This window comes from Arachis ipaensis, chromosome B3, assembly GCF_059453495.1.
Source record: "Arachis ipaensis isolate K30076 ecotype BB chromosome B3, ASM5945349v1, whole genome shotgun sequence".
Classification (NCBI taxonomy): Eukaryota; Viridiplantae; Streptophyta; class Magnoliopsida; order Fabales; family Fabaceae; genus Arachis; species Arachis ipaensis.
In genome coordinates, this window is record NC_142438.1 from 109,630,108 (window position 1) to 109,650,406 (window position 20,299).

The window sequence follows — 20,299 nt, forward strand, 5'->3', positions numbered from 1 at the left end:
GGGTAGAAGCGGGGCGAGTTCAATGTGGGTTGTTGTACGGTGGGGCGGGGTCGGGTAGAGCATAAACCCGCCCCGTTGCCACCCCTAAATTGTCATGAATAAAACATTTTTAAAATAATAAAAAACGTATCTTTGTCTCTTCCACTCCCACTTGTATATACAGATATACACACATTTATTATTACTACAATTCAAAATTAAATTGGCACCTAACTTTTCACCAATCAATCAACAAAAAGATACAACTTTTAATAGGTTAGAATAATAAACAGCCAGGAGCATTGAAAACTTGGGATGCTCAATAGTTAGAAAGCTGGATCAGAACTATAGTTCTTAAGTCTGAGTGGATTTTGATCGGAAGTTCTCCTCGCTAATTACACGCATTAAGAAAAATCAAAAGAAATCGTTCACTTTCTTGTCACCAATGATCTTCTCCTTCTTCGAGTTGTTGACCTTGTCAAGGAAAGAATTACCGCTGACGGTGTTGATAATGGTGCAGCTAATGATGCAATTTCCGCCATTTTTCACCATGTCATCCGCCATAATTCTACAGAAGATTTTTAGCTTACCCCATGAGCAGCCATCTGCAATATAAAGGTACTTATGAGATCTGATTTGAGAGTCTGCGATTATAAGTGCGCTCCATTTCTAATAATAATAGGTGTATCTTTTTCTTAAAGATTACTCAATTATATTATTTTTGTTTTTGATTTTTCAAATTGGGTTTCTGTTGAATATGTTTAGTTTTACACATGTTGGTTTCCACTAACATAGTTTATCTGATGTGGAGATATTGCAGATTTATAGATGATACTTGTGAATTTGACGGGGTTGATTATGGGATTTCCGTCGATCTACTTCTTCACCAGATTATTATAAGTAAGTTAGTTAGATTCTCAAAATGTGCCTGCATAACTTGATCTATTATTATTATTTCTGTAAGTTAATAGATTATGCCTCTGTCTTTGAATTTAACAAATTAAATTAAATATATTGTTAATGTTTCTGTAAATTTTGTATAGAATTTTTTTTGACTTTTATTATGTGTTTTCCTTTTTATTTGTGTGGAGAGTACTGCTCTTGACAATGGTAGATATGATGATATTTAGATGAAAATTGGCAAGATTGTGGATAAAGTTATGTTAACAAAATGGTGACCACTCATGACGGAAGCTTCATACTATGAGGTAATTAAAAAGTAAACAATATAAGAATGCTATGTTTTATTGTGAGTATAGTTGATGATTTTTATTACAATGGTATCATTATATGTTTATTGATTTGCCTTTTTATCTATTATACATGATAATGACAGTTGGCTTAATTGTTTTGCATACTTTTATCTATTTAATTTTATGTTGAGCTATACAAAGTGTGTGGTTGGATTATAGTTTACAAATAGGAGTTTGCATAAAATTGATTTTGCAAACTTTATTTTGATAAAAAAATAGATTTGTATTAAGGTAATTTATGTTTGGCAATTTTTATATCAAAATAGATTATAATAAAATAAATGTTGTTTGGATTACACTACTCAAAATTACTTTTAAATAAAAGAACTAAAATAAACATCAACTTAAATAATTTTTATATATTATCTTATCATTTTAATTTAGATATTTGAATAGATCTTATTAATTAATTTTATAATAAAATTAATATTTACTTACTAAAATAAAAATAACATAAAAATTGGCAAGTATAGTTTTAATTAAATCTAAAAAAAATATAAATTTTTGAGAGTACTATAAATAATAAAAAATTAAATATTTACCTTGGTAGTAATCGAAATAAATCAGAAAATTTTTTATGGTATTTTTTATATAGTATATTTTTAGTACTCTTAGTACTTTTTTTTGTATGCTATAATTTTTTACTAGTATTACTATTTATGATTAATTTTTTGTTTAATTTATTTTATCTAATAGGATCAATAAATCATATTTTAAAAAGATAATAAAAAATAATACACAAAAATTACAATTATAAAAGTGTATAATGTCAAACACATAATTAACAAAAAATAAAAATAATAAATAACATACCTCAAGAATAAAGTTGGTAAAAGATAAATAAAGATTTCATGAACAAAGATATTTAATGGTGCAATACTACTAATTTTTTTAAATAATTAAATAATTATTTCAGTAATATGTATAAGATATCCTTATCAAAATACCTTGTTAGGATCAAAATCAATAACAAAAAAAAAAATATAATTCTTATGAACAGTTCAACTCTTTAAATATTTTACACCTACAAAGAAGATTGGATAAGTGTTAGTTGTGATGAAAATTTTTAACTATAGTATAATACATAAAAAATTTATTGACCCACTTCATTTTTGTTCTATTAAGATAAATACTAGTTACATGTGTTGGTATTCTTAAACCATGACAACAAAGTATTGGAGATTTTGAGAATCTTTCGCAGCATTGTGCTTTTGTAGTTTTGCATAACTATGGTTGAATTAGCTACCCCGTAAATTGAAGAAATAATTATTTTTGAAGTGTTAGTTAAAAAGTTTTTTAATGGCATTGTTAAAGAAGATGAAAGTGATTTTTTTAACCTATTTAATGAGTATGAAATTCAGAAAATTTATATTTGATCTATATTTTTGTACAAATTTTCTAATGGTAGTATTTTTAAAGAGGTTTTTTAAGCACTTTTTAATACTTTTATAATACATGTCATGTTAAAGCCTTCAAATATATTTACTAAGATATTTATTAGGGGATTAATATTTTTTATTAATATTAGTCAACACTTTATAATATTTTATTTTTATACTATCATAATATATAATTTAATATTTATGATGTAAAATTTAGTATTTAATATTTAAAGTTAGCTAAATCTTGACTAAAAATTATAAATTTTATTGGTAATGTATTATTTAGACACATAAAATGAATGTTTTTATATTGAATCATCTGCTGTTAGAAAGGGATTAAAAATATACAATTATTATACCAAAAATTTTTAATATTACCCGAGTAAAAAAAACATTTAAGAATCTAATTAACAATCAGCAAGTTTTATCAATAAAATGCATAATCCGTAAATATATAACTGGATATTAACAGATATCATAAACAAATTATATGTCGGTGGAAAAAAATTGTTAAATTGTTAATGATAGTTTGAGTCATACCTTTGATAAGATATGTTCATCTGGTTGCTTAATTTGAAGAAATAATTATTTTTGAAGTGTTAGTTAAAAAGTTTTTTAATGGCATTGTTAAAGAAGATGAAAGTGATTTTTTTAACCTATTTAATGAGTATGAAATTCAGAAAATTTATATTTGATCTATATTTTTGTACAAATTTTCTAATGGTAGTATTTTTAAAGAGGTTTTTTAAGCACTTTTTAATACTTTTATAATACATGTCATGTTAAAGCCTTCAAATATATTTACTAAGATATTTATTAGGGGATTAATATTTTTTATTAATATTAGTCAACACTTTATAATATTTTATTTTTATACTATCATAATATATAATTTAATATTTATGATGTAAAATTTAGTATTTAATATTTAAAGTTAGCTAAATCTTGACTAAAAATTATAAATTTTATTGGTAATGTATTATTTAGACACATAAAATGAATGTTTTTATGTTGAATCATCTGCTGTTAGAAAGGGATTAAAAATATACAATTATTATACCAAAAATTTTTAATATTACCCGAGTAAAAAAAACATTTAAAAATCTAATTAACAATCAGCAAGTTTTATCAATAAAATGCATAATCCGTAAATATATAACTGGATATTAACAGATATCATAAACAAATTATATGTCGGTGGAAAAAAATTGTTAAATTGTTAATGATAGTTTGAGTCATACCTTTGATAAGATATGTTCATCTGGTTGCTTAATTTGCACTTCAACCAATATTTCTAAACACTTCCTTGTAAACAACGTTGTCTGTCGTGTTAAAACCTTCGTCATTACATAACAATATCTTGAGCCCTTCCCTGTTGGTCACTCTAGAAATAGCAACGTATAATTGTCCATGAGTAAAAACAGATTTTTTTAGAAACAAACCAACCTTTGATAGTGATTGACCTTGACTCTTGTTAATTGTCATTGCATAGGAAACCATAATAGGAAATTGTCTGCGTTGAAACTTGAACGGTATCCTGTGATCAGCTGGTGTTAAGGTCATTCTTGGAATAAATATCTTCTGTCCAGAATTCTTTCCTGTCATACTTTTAACTTCGAGTATGTGTTTTCCAAGCTTTGTGATAACCAAACGTGTTCCATTGCACAATCCTGCTGAGTGATCTATGTTCCTTAGCAACATAATAGAAGTACCTATCTTAAGTGTCAATTCATGGTTTGGAACTCCTGAACATCTAATGGTGCTTAGAAATTTTGGAGTATGAATTGATCCCAAAATATCATTGTTCACTTCTGTTGGACATGCTTTATCAGAGCTGTAATAAGTTTGGGCTTCACTTGGATTCAAGCTCATCATATATTGGTTAATCTCATCTACAATTTGCAATGTCGGTGCAAGTATAGCCCGATCTTCGACTTGACTTTCAAAGATGAAAGCTCCAACCAAATCTGGATAAATAGCCTTGCATATGGCAACTGTAACAGCCCAGACCACCCGCTAGCACGATATTGTCCGCTTTGGCACACAAGGCCTCACGGTTTTGCCTTTGACGATAGGGATGATAGCCGAAGCCCCCCACACTCACTCGTCAAAACGCGTCATGCTAGGGAGAGGTATCCACACCCTTATAAGGCATGCTTCGTTCCCCTCCCCAACCGATGTGGGCCTTACAATCCACCCCCCTAAGGGAGTCCAGCGCCCTCGCTGGCACATCGATCCGGGTTCTGGCTCTGATACCATCTGTAACAGCCCAGACCACCCGCTAGCACGATATTGTCCGCTTTGGCACACAAGGCCTCACTGTTTTGCCTTTGACGATAGAGATGATAGCCAAAGCCCCCCACACTCACTCGTCAAAACGCGTCATGCTAGGGAAAGGTATCCACATTCTTATAAGGCATGCTTCGTTCCCCTCTCCAACCGATGTGGGCCTTACAATCCACCCCCCCTAAGGGAGCCCAGCGCCCTCGCTGGAACATCGATTCGGGTTCTGGCTCTGATACCATCTGTAACAGCCCAGACCACCCGTTAGCACGATATTGTCCGCTTTGGCACACAAGGTCTCACGGTTTTGCCTTTGACGATAGGGATGATAGCCGAAGCCCCCCACACTCACTCGTCAAAACGCGTCATGCTAGGGAGAGGTATCCACACCCTTATAAGGCATGCTTCGTCCCCCTCCACAACCGATGTGGGCCTTACAATCTGTAACAGCCCATACCACCCGCTAGCACGATATTGTCCGCTTTGGCACACAAGGCCTCACGGTTTTGCCTTTGACGATAGGGATGATAGCCAAAGCCCCCCACACTCACTCGTCAAAACGCGTCATGCTAGGGAAAGGTATCCACATCCTTATAAGGCATGCTTCGTTTCCCTCTCCAACCGATGTGGGCCTTACAATCCACCCCCCTAAGGGAGTCCAGCGCCCTCGCTGGCACATCGATTCGGGTTCTGGCTCTGATACCATCTGTAACAGCCCAGACCACCCGCTAGCACGATATTGTCCGCTTTGGCACACAAGACCTCACGGTTTTGCCTTTGACGATAGGGATGATGGCCAAAGCCCCCCACACTCACTCGTCAAAACGCGTCATGCTAGGGAGAGGTATCCACACCCTTATAAGGTATGCTTCGTTCCCCTCTCCAACCGATGTGGGCCTTACAATCCAACAGCCTAGACCACCCGCTAGCACGATATTGTCCGCTTTGGCACACAAGGCCTCACGGTTTTGCCTTTGACGATAGGGATGATAGCCGAAGCTCCCCACACTCACTCGTCAAAACGCGTCATGCTAGGGAGAGGTATCCACACCCTTATAAGGTATGCTTCGTTCTCCTCTCCAACCGATCTGGGCCTTACAATCCACCCCCCTAAGGGAGTCCAGCGCCCTCGCTGGCACATCGATCCGGGTTCTGGCTCTGATACCATCTGTAACAGTCCAGACCACCCGCTAGCACGATATTGTCCGCTTTGGCACATAAGGCCTCACGGTTTTGCCTTTGACGATAGGGATGATAGCCAAAGCCCCCCACACTCACTCGTCAAAACGCGTCATGCTAGGGAAAGGTATCCACATCCTTATAAGGCATGCTTCGTTCCCCTCTCCAACTGATGTGGGCCTTACAATCCACCCCCCTAAGGGAGTCCAGCGCCCTCGCTGGCACATCGATTTAGGTTCTGGCTCTGATACCATCTGTAACAGCCCAGACCACCCGCTAGCACGATATTGTCCGCTTTGGCACACAAGGCCTCACGGTTTTGCCTTTGACGATAGGGATGATAGCCAAAGCCCCCCACACTCACTCGTCAAAACGCGTCATACTAGGAAAAGGTATCCACATCCTTATAAGGCATGCTTCGTTCCCCTCTCCAACCGATGTGGGCCTTACAGCAACTACAGGATCATCCCAACCAATAATTAGAATGTCATTTGGGATTTCAACTTCTTGAATTCCATCATTAGGCTTTCCACATGTACCATCCCCAATACTCAAAATCCAGTTAGCAAATTTCGTTGTTTTAGATTTCTCAAAATCACTATCATCTGCCTTTAGCCTCATATTTCTTGTTAGTGTCAAAAGCTTGCAACTATTCCAAATGTAGGATAAATTAATAGTTGCATTCACAATTTCCTAGAGGGATGACGGGCAATATCTGTCTAAAGTTGCCTCCAAAAACAATTGTCTTTCCTCCAAATGGCTGATCATTACTGTTAACATTCTTAAATCTCAAAATATCTCGCATTGTTCTGTCAAGAGCTTCTATACAGTGCTTATTAACCATAGGAGCTTCATCCCATATTATGAGCTTAGTTCTAATAATCAATTCTGCCAATTAACTACTTTGTTTTATGTTGCAAGTGAAAAATTCATCAAAATTTAGTGGTATGGCAAACCGCGAATGAGCTGTCCTTCCATCTGGTAGTAAAAGAGATGCTATCCCACTTGACGCAACTGTTAATACAATTTGTCCCTTGGATCTTAACCCTGCCACTAATGTTTTCTAAACAAAAGTTTTTCCTGTTCTACCATAGCCATATAGGAAGAAAACCCCTCCCTCACCTCCATTTACAGCATGCATAACTGTTTCATAGACTGCACGTTGTTCATCCGTAAGCTGTTCAAGATAGCAACTATGTTGATCTGCTAATGCACATTTATCATAGCGGAGCTCATAAGAAATTAACCGATTCATCCCGCTTGACATTAAGTGATAGGAAATAGTTTGCCTATCAGGAAATGGCATAGATGGAAAATCACGAAGACTCCTATTATAACTCCTCAATTTCTTCTCAATGTCTATTAGAGTTAAATCCTTCTAAGTCTTCATCATTTAGGTGCAGGTCTGTTTAGAACAAAAATTTGTTACAAAAAAAGATAAATGACAATACAAATAAAAGGTAACTTAACATATGCCATTTAATAGTTCTTGATTTAAATTAATTATTATTAACTTAAAACTTCTATGGTACTTCCCATATATTCGTATTAAAATTGAGTTCAGCAACAATGCAAACTTGAATCTATTTATTAAATTAATAATTATTATACAATATCCAACCAACACAGTCATATTTATTAAATTAATAATTATTATTACTTACCTGGATTGTCAAGTATCCTTCTTTGTCTATGAAGAATATCATTAGATAGGAGACTCCATGTTTTTTCCCACACATGTTCAGGTCTAATAATTGAATTAGAAAACAAAAGTGTTGCAAAGAGCTTCCTCAAGTAATCTCCTGATCCCCAATTACTTGCTTCATGTATTGCATCAATATATTCTCTATCATCATCTAAGAGACCTCGTGTATAGCATGCATCTCTAAATGTTGGATAAACCACACCGTCAACTGTTCTAATCTCCTTATAGCAAGTAGGTCCTCTCACAAAATTCAGAAGTAGTTTAAGGTAGTAGATTTCTCCAAACCCAGGAGGAACAAAGAAAATCCTTCTAATAACTGCATGTGATTTGCCTAGGACCCATACCCTTTCTTCCGCCTTCCAAACAAATCTCGTAGGCAATTCTACATATGTTAGCAACCTAACTTCTGCAAATTCTTTATTCTCCTGAAGCCATCCCAAAAACATAGACTCCTTGACAGATGCCTTTCTAGCAACATCGTCTAAGTTTTCATGGTCTTGGAATATAACACTTTGCTCATCTGGCAAGTGAAATCCTAACCTCACAACAGATGGGTCTCTGTAATGAATATTGTATCCAAATATCCTCTATGCAGCTTCACATGGAGATATGTATCTACAATCGTAGTACATACTAACTTCATCTATTTCATCCATGTTTGCATCCCCTGAAACACTTTTATAAAATGATGCTGTTATACGGTCATTTCCTGTGTTGACATACTTGAACAGATATTTTATAGATCTTGATTGGTTACACCATTCAACATTAATGTGTGCTCCATATTTCAACAACAAAAACCTGTTATGCGAAACCACATAACGGTTGTCAAGATCAATTTCGGATTTCTTAATCATCTTCCCACCATCTCTACGCCTATAAACTGGATAACCATCTTCATCCACTATTGTGTTGTCAACAAATCTTTTAGGAAAGTGTCATATACATTGACCATTTTCCATGCATGGTGAATCTTTCTTAAGACTACCTCATGGATCGTGCATCATGTGTTTCTCAACAGCTTCATAATATTCTAGGTTTTCACTGTGGTCTGGAATTTTAGCAGAAATAATGCGATCAATGTCTTCTCCAGTTGGATACTTGTCATCCGGGTGAAGGAAAATTAATATGTGTGCATGAGGGAGTCCACGTTTTTAAAACTCAATGGTGTAAACAACTGGAGAAAACAAAATGTGAATAAAAGAGACTAAAATGAAGAGACTATGATATCTTAAAATTAGAATCTTGATCAACAGTAAACTGCTGAATAAACTTCGTAAGATAACTTGCACAATAATCAAGTAACAAAATAATAAAATTTTTTATTAAGAAAAATTCCTTTGTCAGTGCCTATTGATAGAAATGCCTTAATAACTTATATTATATGTTTTCTATATAAAACAGTATTATCCAATTAAAAGAGTACGCAGTAATTTATCAAATTGAGATATCCAACACCATTATTGCATATACTTAGTATTAGGGATTGCTAGTGATCACCATCAAATATATGTGATTAATATAGTTGGTTTATGACTTTTTCATAGTAATAAAAATAGGAATATGTAATTAAATACCTGCAACAACTCTTTCAAAGATCTTGTTATTTCTGATGTCCTTGATGAGATGATCCAATTTGACCTTGAAAGCCCTACAAACTATGTCTGGACGATCAGATGCATGTAATTCTCTATTCTTTAAAAAAATCCTCAAGCTCAGGCCAGTTAGGATTACATGTGAATGTAATGAAAAGATTTGGATACCCCATAACTTTGCAAATAGCCATTGCATCCTGGTAATTCTGAATCATATACCTAGGACCTCCAGTAAAAGACGAAGGTAGAATAACACGTTTGCCTCGAGAGGATGGTGTTGTTTCCCCATTGAGTACAACATCTTTAATTCTTTTGTACATTTCACATCTGAATTTGTCCTGATCATGACGTATATAGTTCAATCTAGCTAATTCAATCATTAAATATGCATCCACCAAGAATTGTTGAAATAATCTCCTTGCATACAATAATGGAGAACCATCTGCTAACCTTTCTTGTATCCTAAAAGCAAAAAATTCTTTCATTGTTGATACCTCTTGTCTTCCTTTTCCATTGTTCGGATTAATCTTATTGAGAGCTATTTCCTCTTTGTAGCCATCTTCTCCAAAAGGAAATAATAAAGGATATTGTAAACCAAGATAGGCAGGATTAGGTTGATTGATGCGTTGCAACTTTCCAGTTTGCGTTTCAACCACAATGTCCCGATCTGTTTTGTCTATGTCAAAATCACCAACAATCAAAGCTGCCACCTCATTAGTTGAAGGTAAATTAAAACGTCTACCATCCTTTCCTCTTTTTCCCAAAAGCTTTAGCTTGATTGTTGATCTGGACTTAGAAGCGAACGACTCACGAACCATACGGAATGCCTTGACTAAAACATTATGCTCATCTAACATTGTCTTTAGATCCCTAACAATTTCTTGTTGGATGTTATTGTTTTCCCCCTACTTCATAAAAACATATGGTCAATATTAAGTAGTATATGAATAATTGAACTATAAGAAAAATCTAATCCAAACTTTGACTCATTATTTTAGACATTTTAAATAAGAAATATAAAAAAAAATTATTGCAAACACACCTGAGAATAGACATTCGATTCTGGACTTCATTATCAGTATCAAACACATACAGCTGGGCAAATTTTGCTGTATTCCGCTCTGGTGGTATTAGACTACCCATCAAATGATAATTCTCTCTAAAAAGAATAAATGTAGGTGGTCCTTTTGTCCGATTTATACTTCTTTTAATTTTTGCACCCATGGAAGTGAATTGAAACATGCTATTGTAAGTTCTAATGTTCTCACGAAAGTGGCGACTTTTAGCATCATCTGCATATAACAAATTATAAAGAGCCTCAGGAGCTTCTTGTAATTGTAGAATCTCCACTTGCTCTCCTCTACAACAAAGTGTGTATTTCGGTTCACTTGTATTGTAGTGTTTTTTTATTCTTTCGTTGTACCAAAATAATGCTTGGCAATATTCACATTCGTGAATCATATCTCCCTTATGATAGTATGATGCAATATTTAGATCAATAGGCACCATCATGACTATGATATATTTAGAAATGGTAATTATGTAAAAGGATTTTTTAGAATTTTAATATGTAGTTGTGTAAACTAAATTTTAATAATATAATATATGATTATTTTTATATATTTTTTCTAAAAAGAAACTTAGAGAAGTTTGAATATCTATTTGTGTCTACCACATTTGAATAATATAGTTTGAGATACCTTCAGTTGTCTTCACCTTCCTTTGATTAGTGTTCCGTTTCTTTGCCGATACACCTAGTTTATCAAAAGAAACTGAAATTCTTAGTTTTTAGCTTTTAAATACTTAATATTAGGCAAATAGACTCTTCAACCAAAGGATTGTTATAATAATTTCATAAATTTTCAAGCTAACCTTCTTTGGCATTGGTCATAACTAATTGACTTCTATTGTTTGTTAACAATGTCTCCTTTAGCCTGGCCTTCTTTCTCGATTCTGTATTGTAATAAAGTACCGACATGGATATTTGATATCAATTATTGTGTATTATGTGATTTAACGGACTTCATATATGATAGATTAGTCTGTCCTATTTAGAACTACAACTTACTCATGCTATGATGAATATTAACCGTTGAATTTATCTCTATGTTATCCTCAACAACTATGTCTGTTATTATGCTGTGTGATAAGTTTCTTCTATCAGCTGTTGTGAACGAACTTTGATCGAGATTATTCATTAGAGAATTATTTTCTCCTGTAAATATATATTCACATAAAAGTTGTGCATTGATATAAGTTAAAACAAATATAACAGAATATAGTAATAGTCTAGATAATATACTACCTACTCGAAGTTGGTCCCTATATAACTCATTTGATATAGTACCCTGAGCAAGGCCTAAACATAATTAAGAACCACCTTTATCTCATCCTTTAAGGTCTATATAACATATAAAATAGTATTCAAACCCTAATAAAATAAATTTCACCTGTTGACCTCATAGAAGCCATATTTTTTCATTTCACAGCTAGTTTCAGCGCTCTTTCCTTTCGAGCATTCCTGGTGTCACCTACTTGGCAAAACATATATATTATTTGTAAAAAAATATATGAAAATTCCAAGTATTAAGCTGAAAGACACCATATATCTTGACAATACCTCTTGAATTTTGGTTAGATATTCCAAGTTTTAGGCTGAGATTTATTGAGAACTTTTGCGTGTTGTTGATACAACTTTGAAAGGGATTCTTCTTGTTTGTTTTCCTTCTTACATTTGATACTGATATGGTGTTTTCTTTGTTTGAAATCAATTCTTGAGTGGATATTGCTGAAATTGTTGGCACAGTACCTGAATTTGTAACATATAAAAATCAGTTGAACATAAAATGTTGATCTTTAAGTTTTTTAAAATTTAATCTTTACTTGAGGGTGTAGTAGCATGTGTTGTTTGATGTTGTTGAGGATTTATGAGTAGAGAATCCGAGGTTCTATTGAGATACCTTCATATAATGGTTAATTTACACAATCCAGGTCCATCTTTAGATAGTTTTGAAAATATGTCAAGTCTTGATGTAAATAGTGAAAGTGTGTCTTTGTAAATAGTGATGTATAATTATATTTATTCAAACATATCCAACATAAATTAGTCAAAAATAGATCTGAAAGCAATTTTTTGTAAATAGTGATGTATTTATACGTAATTTTTTTACATCTTGTACTATACATAGGTTGAAATGATATTTCACCATTAAATGTCATCTAAAAATCGTGTTTAGTGGAAGTAAGCTTCAAATATATGTATTCGTGTATGTGAAGAAAAAAATCCTGCAATAATTATATAGGATAAGACAAATACATCTTATGAAAGTAATTTTTCCAAACACATTGAAGAAAGGATTAAATCTGTACATATCTTGAGATATAAAGTTATTGAAAGTAAGTACCTGGTGGTGTATTTCTTGAGTTTAAGCTAATATGTTTCAATGGTTCTCTTGTTAAGTTCTGCTCACCATATTGGGCATCGTCTACTATTTTAAGCTTCTACCTCTTCTCATAGATGAAATTTTTTCTTTCCTGTCTAGCTTGTTTGGGAGTTTTTTTTCTCCATTTTTTTCAAATAGGTGAGCTTAACTCAAACTTAGTTGGTATTTTCTGACAAAGTCTCTTCTTCTATCCTCTTGTTGATATAGCAGAAAGAATAGGTTGCACTTACTAACTCTCGATATTTGCTTTTCATCTTTCACCTTTGAGATTATACTAAGGTGTCATTATACTTATGCTGTAATATGTCCTTATTAGTGGCTATTTTTTTATATTGACCAGAACTGAACTTGTTTCTTGTCTTGACGGAAAAAGATATTAGTTAGCTGGCCCTGCTCCTTTAGTTTTAACAGTGTATGATAGTGATATTCAGTTTAAATATATTACTAAATTAAAAATAAAGTCTCCCTGATTAATATTGTTTGTACTTGCAACCTACTAACAATGTAATAAGATTTTAGAGTATATGTTTAATATTATTTGAGTGTCAGAGTATTAACTGTACTACTCAATTGTATTAATATATAAACCAACGTGATATCATAAGAGTAAAGTATAGAGTTATGGAAGTTGGCCCCTTTGTGAAAAAATTTTTAGAATATATTATTTTAGAGTTTATGATAATTTTTTCATTGAATGTCATCTTTTGACCTGGTGGTGATATTATGTTAATTTATATTTGATGTATAAGTATGATAAAAAAAATTAAACTGAATTTGAATAGAGGTGAATTTAAACTGCACCCACATTGCCCATTTTTCTGGTTTATATGAAGTGTGTTAATAGATTATAAGTCCTAATAAGTACTTTATATTATTTGTGGTTTGGCACTAATTTAATATATATGGTGATTATAATATCGAGATTCACTCTTTTAATCTATTAGAACTTATTATCACCCTTAACTTATTAATCTCTAATAAATGTATAAGATACTTTATAACACCCTTAAATAAAAACATATGATAAATATAAAAATACAAAGCTAAAGTGAAACTAAATACATTGATTTCTTAGTCAAATAGGATTATAAGATCAAACTTTCTGCTCTGAAACTCATAAACTCAAAGTTTAACACCCACATCAATAGAGCTAAGCAAGAAATAAAACAACGACATGCACTCTAGGCTAATCCCAGCACAATTTTAGAAATTAAAATAACATAACAAAAACTAAGACAGATATTCAAGTGGCATTACAAACACATCTCACTATATTGAAGACAATTGAACATTACACTTTAACAACTTTCATTAGGAACATTATACCAGGTATAGTCCCTGACAATGCATGGTGACTGTTTTAACATAAACAGTCTCATGCCAACTGTGCTGAAAGAGGTGTTCCCATAATCTTCCCCTGTATTTAAGCCTTGAAAGGATAACTTCAGTTATCTCTGAATCATTTGCACTACCAAAATAGCAGCTGGAATCCAGGACAGATATTATATCTTTCCCTACAAACAGTGTGGGATTATAAGGTATTCCAACACCAGAAATCCGTATCATTTTATCCCAATAGAGCTTATTATCACTATCACGGTTAATTCCCCACACCACAATCTCCCTACTAAAGTCGGTGTTCTTATAGGATATGAACCCTATACCATCTTTGAACAGAGTGAAGGAGTGATAAGCTGATTTCACTTTGTCTGGGACCTTTCCTTCATAAAAAAGTCTCTGCTGCAAAGAAAATGTGAAAATTAGTTTTGGTTTCATAAAGTCATCCCCTCCCCAACCTATCCAGTAGACAATTATGTTGTTAACAACATGCTTGGGGCCTAATTTCTGCACTTCAGTGTTAAACTTGCCAGATCTATTACAATCAGCTTCAAATGAGTTGTATAAGGTCCATGACATCTGCTTGGTTGAATAAGCACATTTGTAAACGTGGATAATGCGATACTCAATGCCATCAACCAAGTAACCGAATGCATAAAGAGAAACGGCATGGCGGCAATGCTTGCTGGCCTGATCAGACACGAACATCATTCTACGTGTAAGTAGATTCCATATCATCAATCTAGCACTAAGGCCTCCTTGGGAGAATCGTATACAAACATTGCCGTTGTCTAAACCAATAAGAGAATAGAAACCAAATCGGTTGATAGGAATAGGGACGTTCATATTCATTTGCTGGCCTCCATCTAACATTGCCTTCAGAAACCACCTGCAGCTTTCATCAGATGGAGGGTAGCCAACTTCGATAATAACACTTCTGTCCCTATTTTTGTTTTGCTTGAAGTGTTGCTTGACAAATAGAGCTGTGGATAGCTTGAATCTCCACTCTTTACTGGTTGTTCGAGATCGCCCCACTGTTTTTGCATCACACCTAACAAAGATCTTCCACAAAAGATCTTCATTGAGCTGTGGAATAGTTACTCTCCTGGGTGTTATATCACTCATTGCTTTTATACAAAACCAAAAGCTTCTAGTTAGGGAGGCTAATGAAAAAGAAGAAGTTTTATGTTTACCATTCTTCATTGTATTTGTCTCGTGATATTTATAGGAGTTATTTTCTCCTATGAAGACTACCCCTTAGTGTCATTATATATTATAAAAAGCACCATTTAAGTTGTTTCTGCGTTATTGTCTAGATAAAATAAAAAATTAATTTATTTTTTCCTTTTACAACATTTAAGATGGCCTCTAATAAAAACATATACATAGGACATTATGAATTGATTGCTCCTTTCATATTAATAGACAATGTGAGGTCACATAAAAGGATGTAGGATTTTATACAAAGACTGATAAAGTATTCCCAATTGATTTGATTTTTTAGCCCAACCTAAAGGAGTGACAATAGAATTGTCAGCTTTCAATTTCATAAATTTTAATATTCATCATATATATATGTAACTAATATGTAGCCTTTTAAAAGCATTATTGAGATTGCTATATTTTACATTACCTCTTTTATGTGATGGATTCTATCTCTCTTTCCTACCATAAAATCTACTTTGAAAAAATTTCCAAGATATAATTTAATTAAAATTTAATCTTATCAATCTTTTGAGTTACAATTGAATTGACATGATGGATTTGCTCTAGAATTGCAATAAATGGATAACTATTCTCACAAAAGAATACTTTCTTTGTTAAAATTTATTAAACTTGTTCTCCTATTTCAATATATCAAAAAGGTCATTTCTACTTTTTAATGCTCTATTCCACTATGTTACAAAATATGGATCCATCTATCTCCCTTATCCAATAGCCATCAAAGAAAGGAAGACCTCATATAGACATCTATTGATGTGGTATTATATTAAATGATAGGACAATTCTACCAAAATTTGGAAGCGCGTGCAAAAGTGTCGTGACAATACAAATAAAATAAATGAGAATATTTTTATGTTACCTACTATGTTGAATGAGATTAATGTAACATATAAAAATACAAAATTTTCAATACCTATTTTTTTTAAGAAGGAATTTTTCCTACATGAATTAATATGTCAGCTATTAATGGGATGCCTGGTTCTATCTCTTATTCGCACAATAATACTTGTTTTTTTCATTGTTATCGGTAAAGGATTTTTGTATGTATATATTGGTTCTTTTCAATAAATAGTATTGTCATTCTAAGCATTTTATATAGACATGTATGCACCATATATCATTTGACCGGATTAGTATAACTACTGGCTGAAGTTTGTATCTCTTAAAACTTAAATTTGACATACTGATAACGTGTAATCTTGACACATCAGGGAACTTTCATCATATGGGGTTGGTCCACTACTTTAATCCATGTAGCTTTCAAAAATCAAATATCTTCCAAGATACGAAAAGATATCATGATCAAGTTGACCTCGTGGTTTCGAACATCGAGGTAAGCCTTTTCAACTTTAAGCAAATCTCAAACCTGCACATAAAAAATATGAAGACTAAATATGCTTCATGTGTGATTCATTTTTTATGCTATCAAGTTTACATCTTTTTGCTGAAATAGACTCAATTACATGTTATGCTTTAAGCTGATGGGCTTTGAAGTGGATGTGATTTCTATTTGTTTACTTTTTCCAACATACTACTGAGACTTGCTTTGTTTAAGCAAAAGTCAAACCTGCAATTGAAAAAGTATGAAAGTCTGATTTTTATATTTAACTAAGTTTAAATTTTATTTGTCATTATCTCTGGCTCATTTTCATTAAATAAGTATCCTACTCTCATGAATAGGTATTGCCCCTTTATTGAATCGCATATACTCGTCAGCCTAATGTAAGACCCGATTAATTAATGACTAATTAACTCATAAATTAGAATTTATTCTAGAAAGCTAAAAATGTAATTTTTATGGCTTAATATGATACAGGAGATTAAAACGAGAATTTTGATATCAATTTTAAAGAAATCGGCCCAGGATTGGACCGAACGGGCCAAACCGGACCAACCAGACCCATATTGGGCCCTTGGCCCAACCAAACAAATCCTAAAACCCTAAAAACAACACTCTCTCTCCTTTCTAAACCCTCAAACACGCTGAAATGGAGTAAGGGAGGGGAAGAACACTCTTCCAAAGTTCTAACTCTCACTTGATCTTCAAACCACCATAACTTTTGATTCGGAGCTCCGATTGCCGCACCATTTGCGGCCACGCGTTCACCGCGACAAGCTCTACAAAACCCACTACTTTGTTCTTGAGGTAAGTGATGAGAGAACTATTGTTAGTCTAAATTTTCACAAAATAAAATTCCATCGTTGAAAGTATAGTATAGACCAACAATTAATTCCCAAGATCAAATAATAAATCCAATGCAAATTATAACTGAGAGTATTTAGCTCCCAGGTCGTCTTCCCTAGGAGTTGCAATTAAGTGTACAATCATTGGCTATGAGAGAGAGCATGGGGATTGGGGAATGAAAGCAAGAGAGCAAGTAATGTAAATAGCAAGGAATTGAAACAAGCATGCAAGGAATTGAAAAGAAAGCAATTAAAGGACACTTGGCAAGAAGTGGGTAATCTAGATTTTCTATCCTAGTTGTGGACCACAAATATGGCAATTGTGTGGAATCAATCCAAATCAATCAATCCTCGTTGAGAATTAGTCAAAAGAGTGTAATTGGTCTCAATCCGTAAGTCCTAGTCAACTCACTAATTACTTAGTGAAAGACTAGCTTCAATGGAAACCAAACCAATTAACTATTCTCACACAATGCGGAATGGACATCCACAACTCAATTCCACCTAAATATCCAATTTCTCAACCAAGAGTGTGAAACTAAACATGCAAGAAATTAAACATCAAAGCAATTAAAGTTAAAGCAATTAAATACAAGGAAAAGAAATGGCAAGAAAGTAACTTAACATGCAAGTAAGTAAATGAAAGCAAGTAAAAGTCAAAGCAATGAAACTTCAAAAGAGAGAAACCTCTTGACAAGTAATTAAGGACTAAGGCTACTTATGCTAGCCATTGACCACAAACATATGATGATTATGAAGAGTAAATCTTACTTAGTCAACCTTACATCGAAGATAAGTCAAATAGGCATAGTTAATTTCAATCCCTAAGTCCTATGTCAACACTAAGGGGTCACATAGAGTCAAGGGAGACCAAATCAACTAACTACTCTAATATATCAAACAAGAATAGACATCAATGACTTAAGGGACACCAAAGTCAACAATTCCAAGCCAAGAGTGAAGAAAAACTAAGTAAAAACTAAGCCAAGCATTTTATCAAACACTTGGTATGCATGAAAATAAAATAACATTAAATTGCATTAAAATAAATTCCTAACTACCAAAAGCAAGAAAGTGACAATAACAACTAGAGAAAGCAATAAATGACATGGAAACATAAATTTGCATTAATTAAAATTAAAGTAACAAAGAGTATCCATAAGCATAAAAATGACAAAATAAAGGAAATAACAAGAGAAATGAATAAGAACAAGATAGAAGAACATGGAAACATAAATGAAACTACACTATAATAAGAATTAAAAGTTGAAATTAAAAGGAAATTAACTAATAAAACCCTAATTCTAGAGAGAGGGGGGAGCTTCTCTCTCTAGAAATTAAGAGAAAACATCATAAAAGCTAACCCTAATTGCCCCCCCCCTTCATCCTTCTTCAATTTGGCCTTAAATAGCTTCAAAAAATGAGTTGGATTGGGTTTTGGGAGCCAATAAATCACTGCCAGCGAGTTGCAATTAACGAGTCACGTGCAGGGACTTGTGCGGACGCACAGACGTGTGCATCCGCACACATGCTGAATCCCGACTTATGCATACGCACAAGTACCTGTGCGTACGCACACGTGGAATTATGTCCACTTTAGCAAATTGTATATCATTTTGAAGCTCCGGACGTTAGCTTTCCAATACCGCTTGAACCGATTCATTTGGACCTCTGTAGCTCAAGTTATGACCGATTTAGTACAGAGAGGTCAGGATTGTCAGCTTTCCAAATCTTTCATTTCTTGAATTCTTCCCTTTTGCATGCTCTTTTCCTTACTTCTTCAACCCATACTTGCCTTGGAAATCTGAAAATCACTTAACAAATACGTCAAGGCACCAAATGGGATTAAAGTGAATAAAATTGACTAAATTAAGCACAAAAGAGCATATTTTCACTTTCAAGCACAAATTAGGAAGAAATCTCAAAAGCATGCTATTTAGGTGAATAAATGTGGGTTTATGTGATGGAATCCACTCAAATCAAAATAAAATATATCGTAAAATATGGATTCATCAATCCCCCCACACTTAAACCAAGCATGTCCTCATGCTAAACCAACCAAAGGAGATGAATGAAGGGGTAATTATTAATGCAACTACCTACATGCATGTAACTATACTAAATGCTATCTATATATATCTACACTATGATTCCTATTGAGTTTGGCAAAAATAAACAAAAGAATCTCAATCAATCCAAAGTAGGAACTTAGGGCCAAGACAAGGAAAATATAGCAATATGATCAATGTCCAGAGATTGATTTGAAATTTTCAAAATTAAGTTCAACAACTTGCAAAAAAGATACAAAGTAAGCAATGAAAACATAGAATTGAGCAATTGAAACCCTCACCGGATGTGTTTACACTCTAATCGCTCAGTGTGTAGGGTTTAATCACTCAATTCTCCTTTAATCATGTTTCTCAAAGATTTGCAAGTCATCTAACAATCAACTAATACTTGATGAATGAATGAAAATATCATGAGGACTTTTGTGGGTTGTAATGGGGCTTAGGTAAGGGTAGGATCAATATGGTTAAGTGGGCTAATAGATTGGATCTTTGATTAGCTCAAGTATCCCACCTAATCCTATATCATCATTTATACATAACAAAACAACCTAACTATCCATTTATCCTCTTTCTCACACTCACTCATGCATACTCTTTCTAACTCAACTACATATGCATCTCTTATTTACATTCTTATTATCATTTCTCTTTCTTTCTTTTCTCTT

The 20,299-nt window shown here is 33.3% G+C and overlaps 1 protein-coding gene across 8 annotated transcripts in view; it reads left to right on the forward strand.

The window, feature by feature from the left end:
- Positions 1–269: 269 nt before the first annotated feature.
- The window catches only part of LOC148572006 (uncharacterized), a 38,607-nt gene continuing 18,577 nt past the window's right edge, over positions 270–20,299 (forward strand). For 3 of the 8 annotated variants that reach the window (XR_015907003.1, XR_015907006.1, XR_015907004.1), the window contains exons 1-4: positions 270–597; positions 800–879; positions 1,071–1,187; positions 16,593–16,714. Coding sequence is in view for 4 of the 8 variants with exons in the window: in XM_088507011.1 (XP_088363137.1) it covers positions 9,998–10,100; positions 16,593–16,714 (225 nt within the window). In the remaining 4 variants the exon portion in view is untranslated. Of the gene's footprint in view, positions 598–790; positions 880–1,070; positions 1,188–9,931; positions 10,101–16,592; positions 16,715–20,299 lie in introns of all 8 variants that reach the window. The other 5 variants (XM_088507012.1, XM_088507009.1, XM_088507011.1 and 2 more) reach the window with 4 other exon arrangements.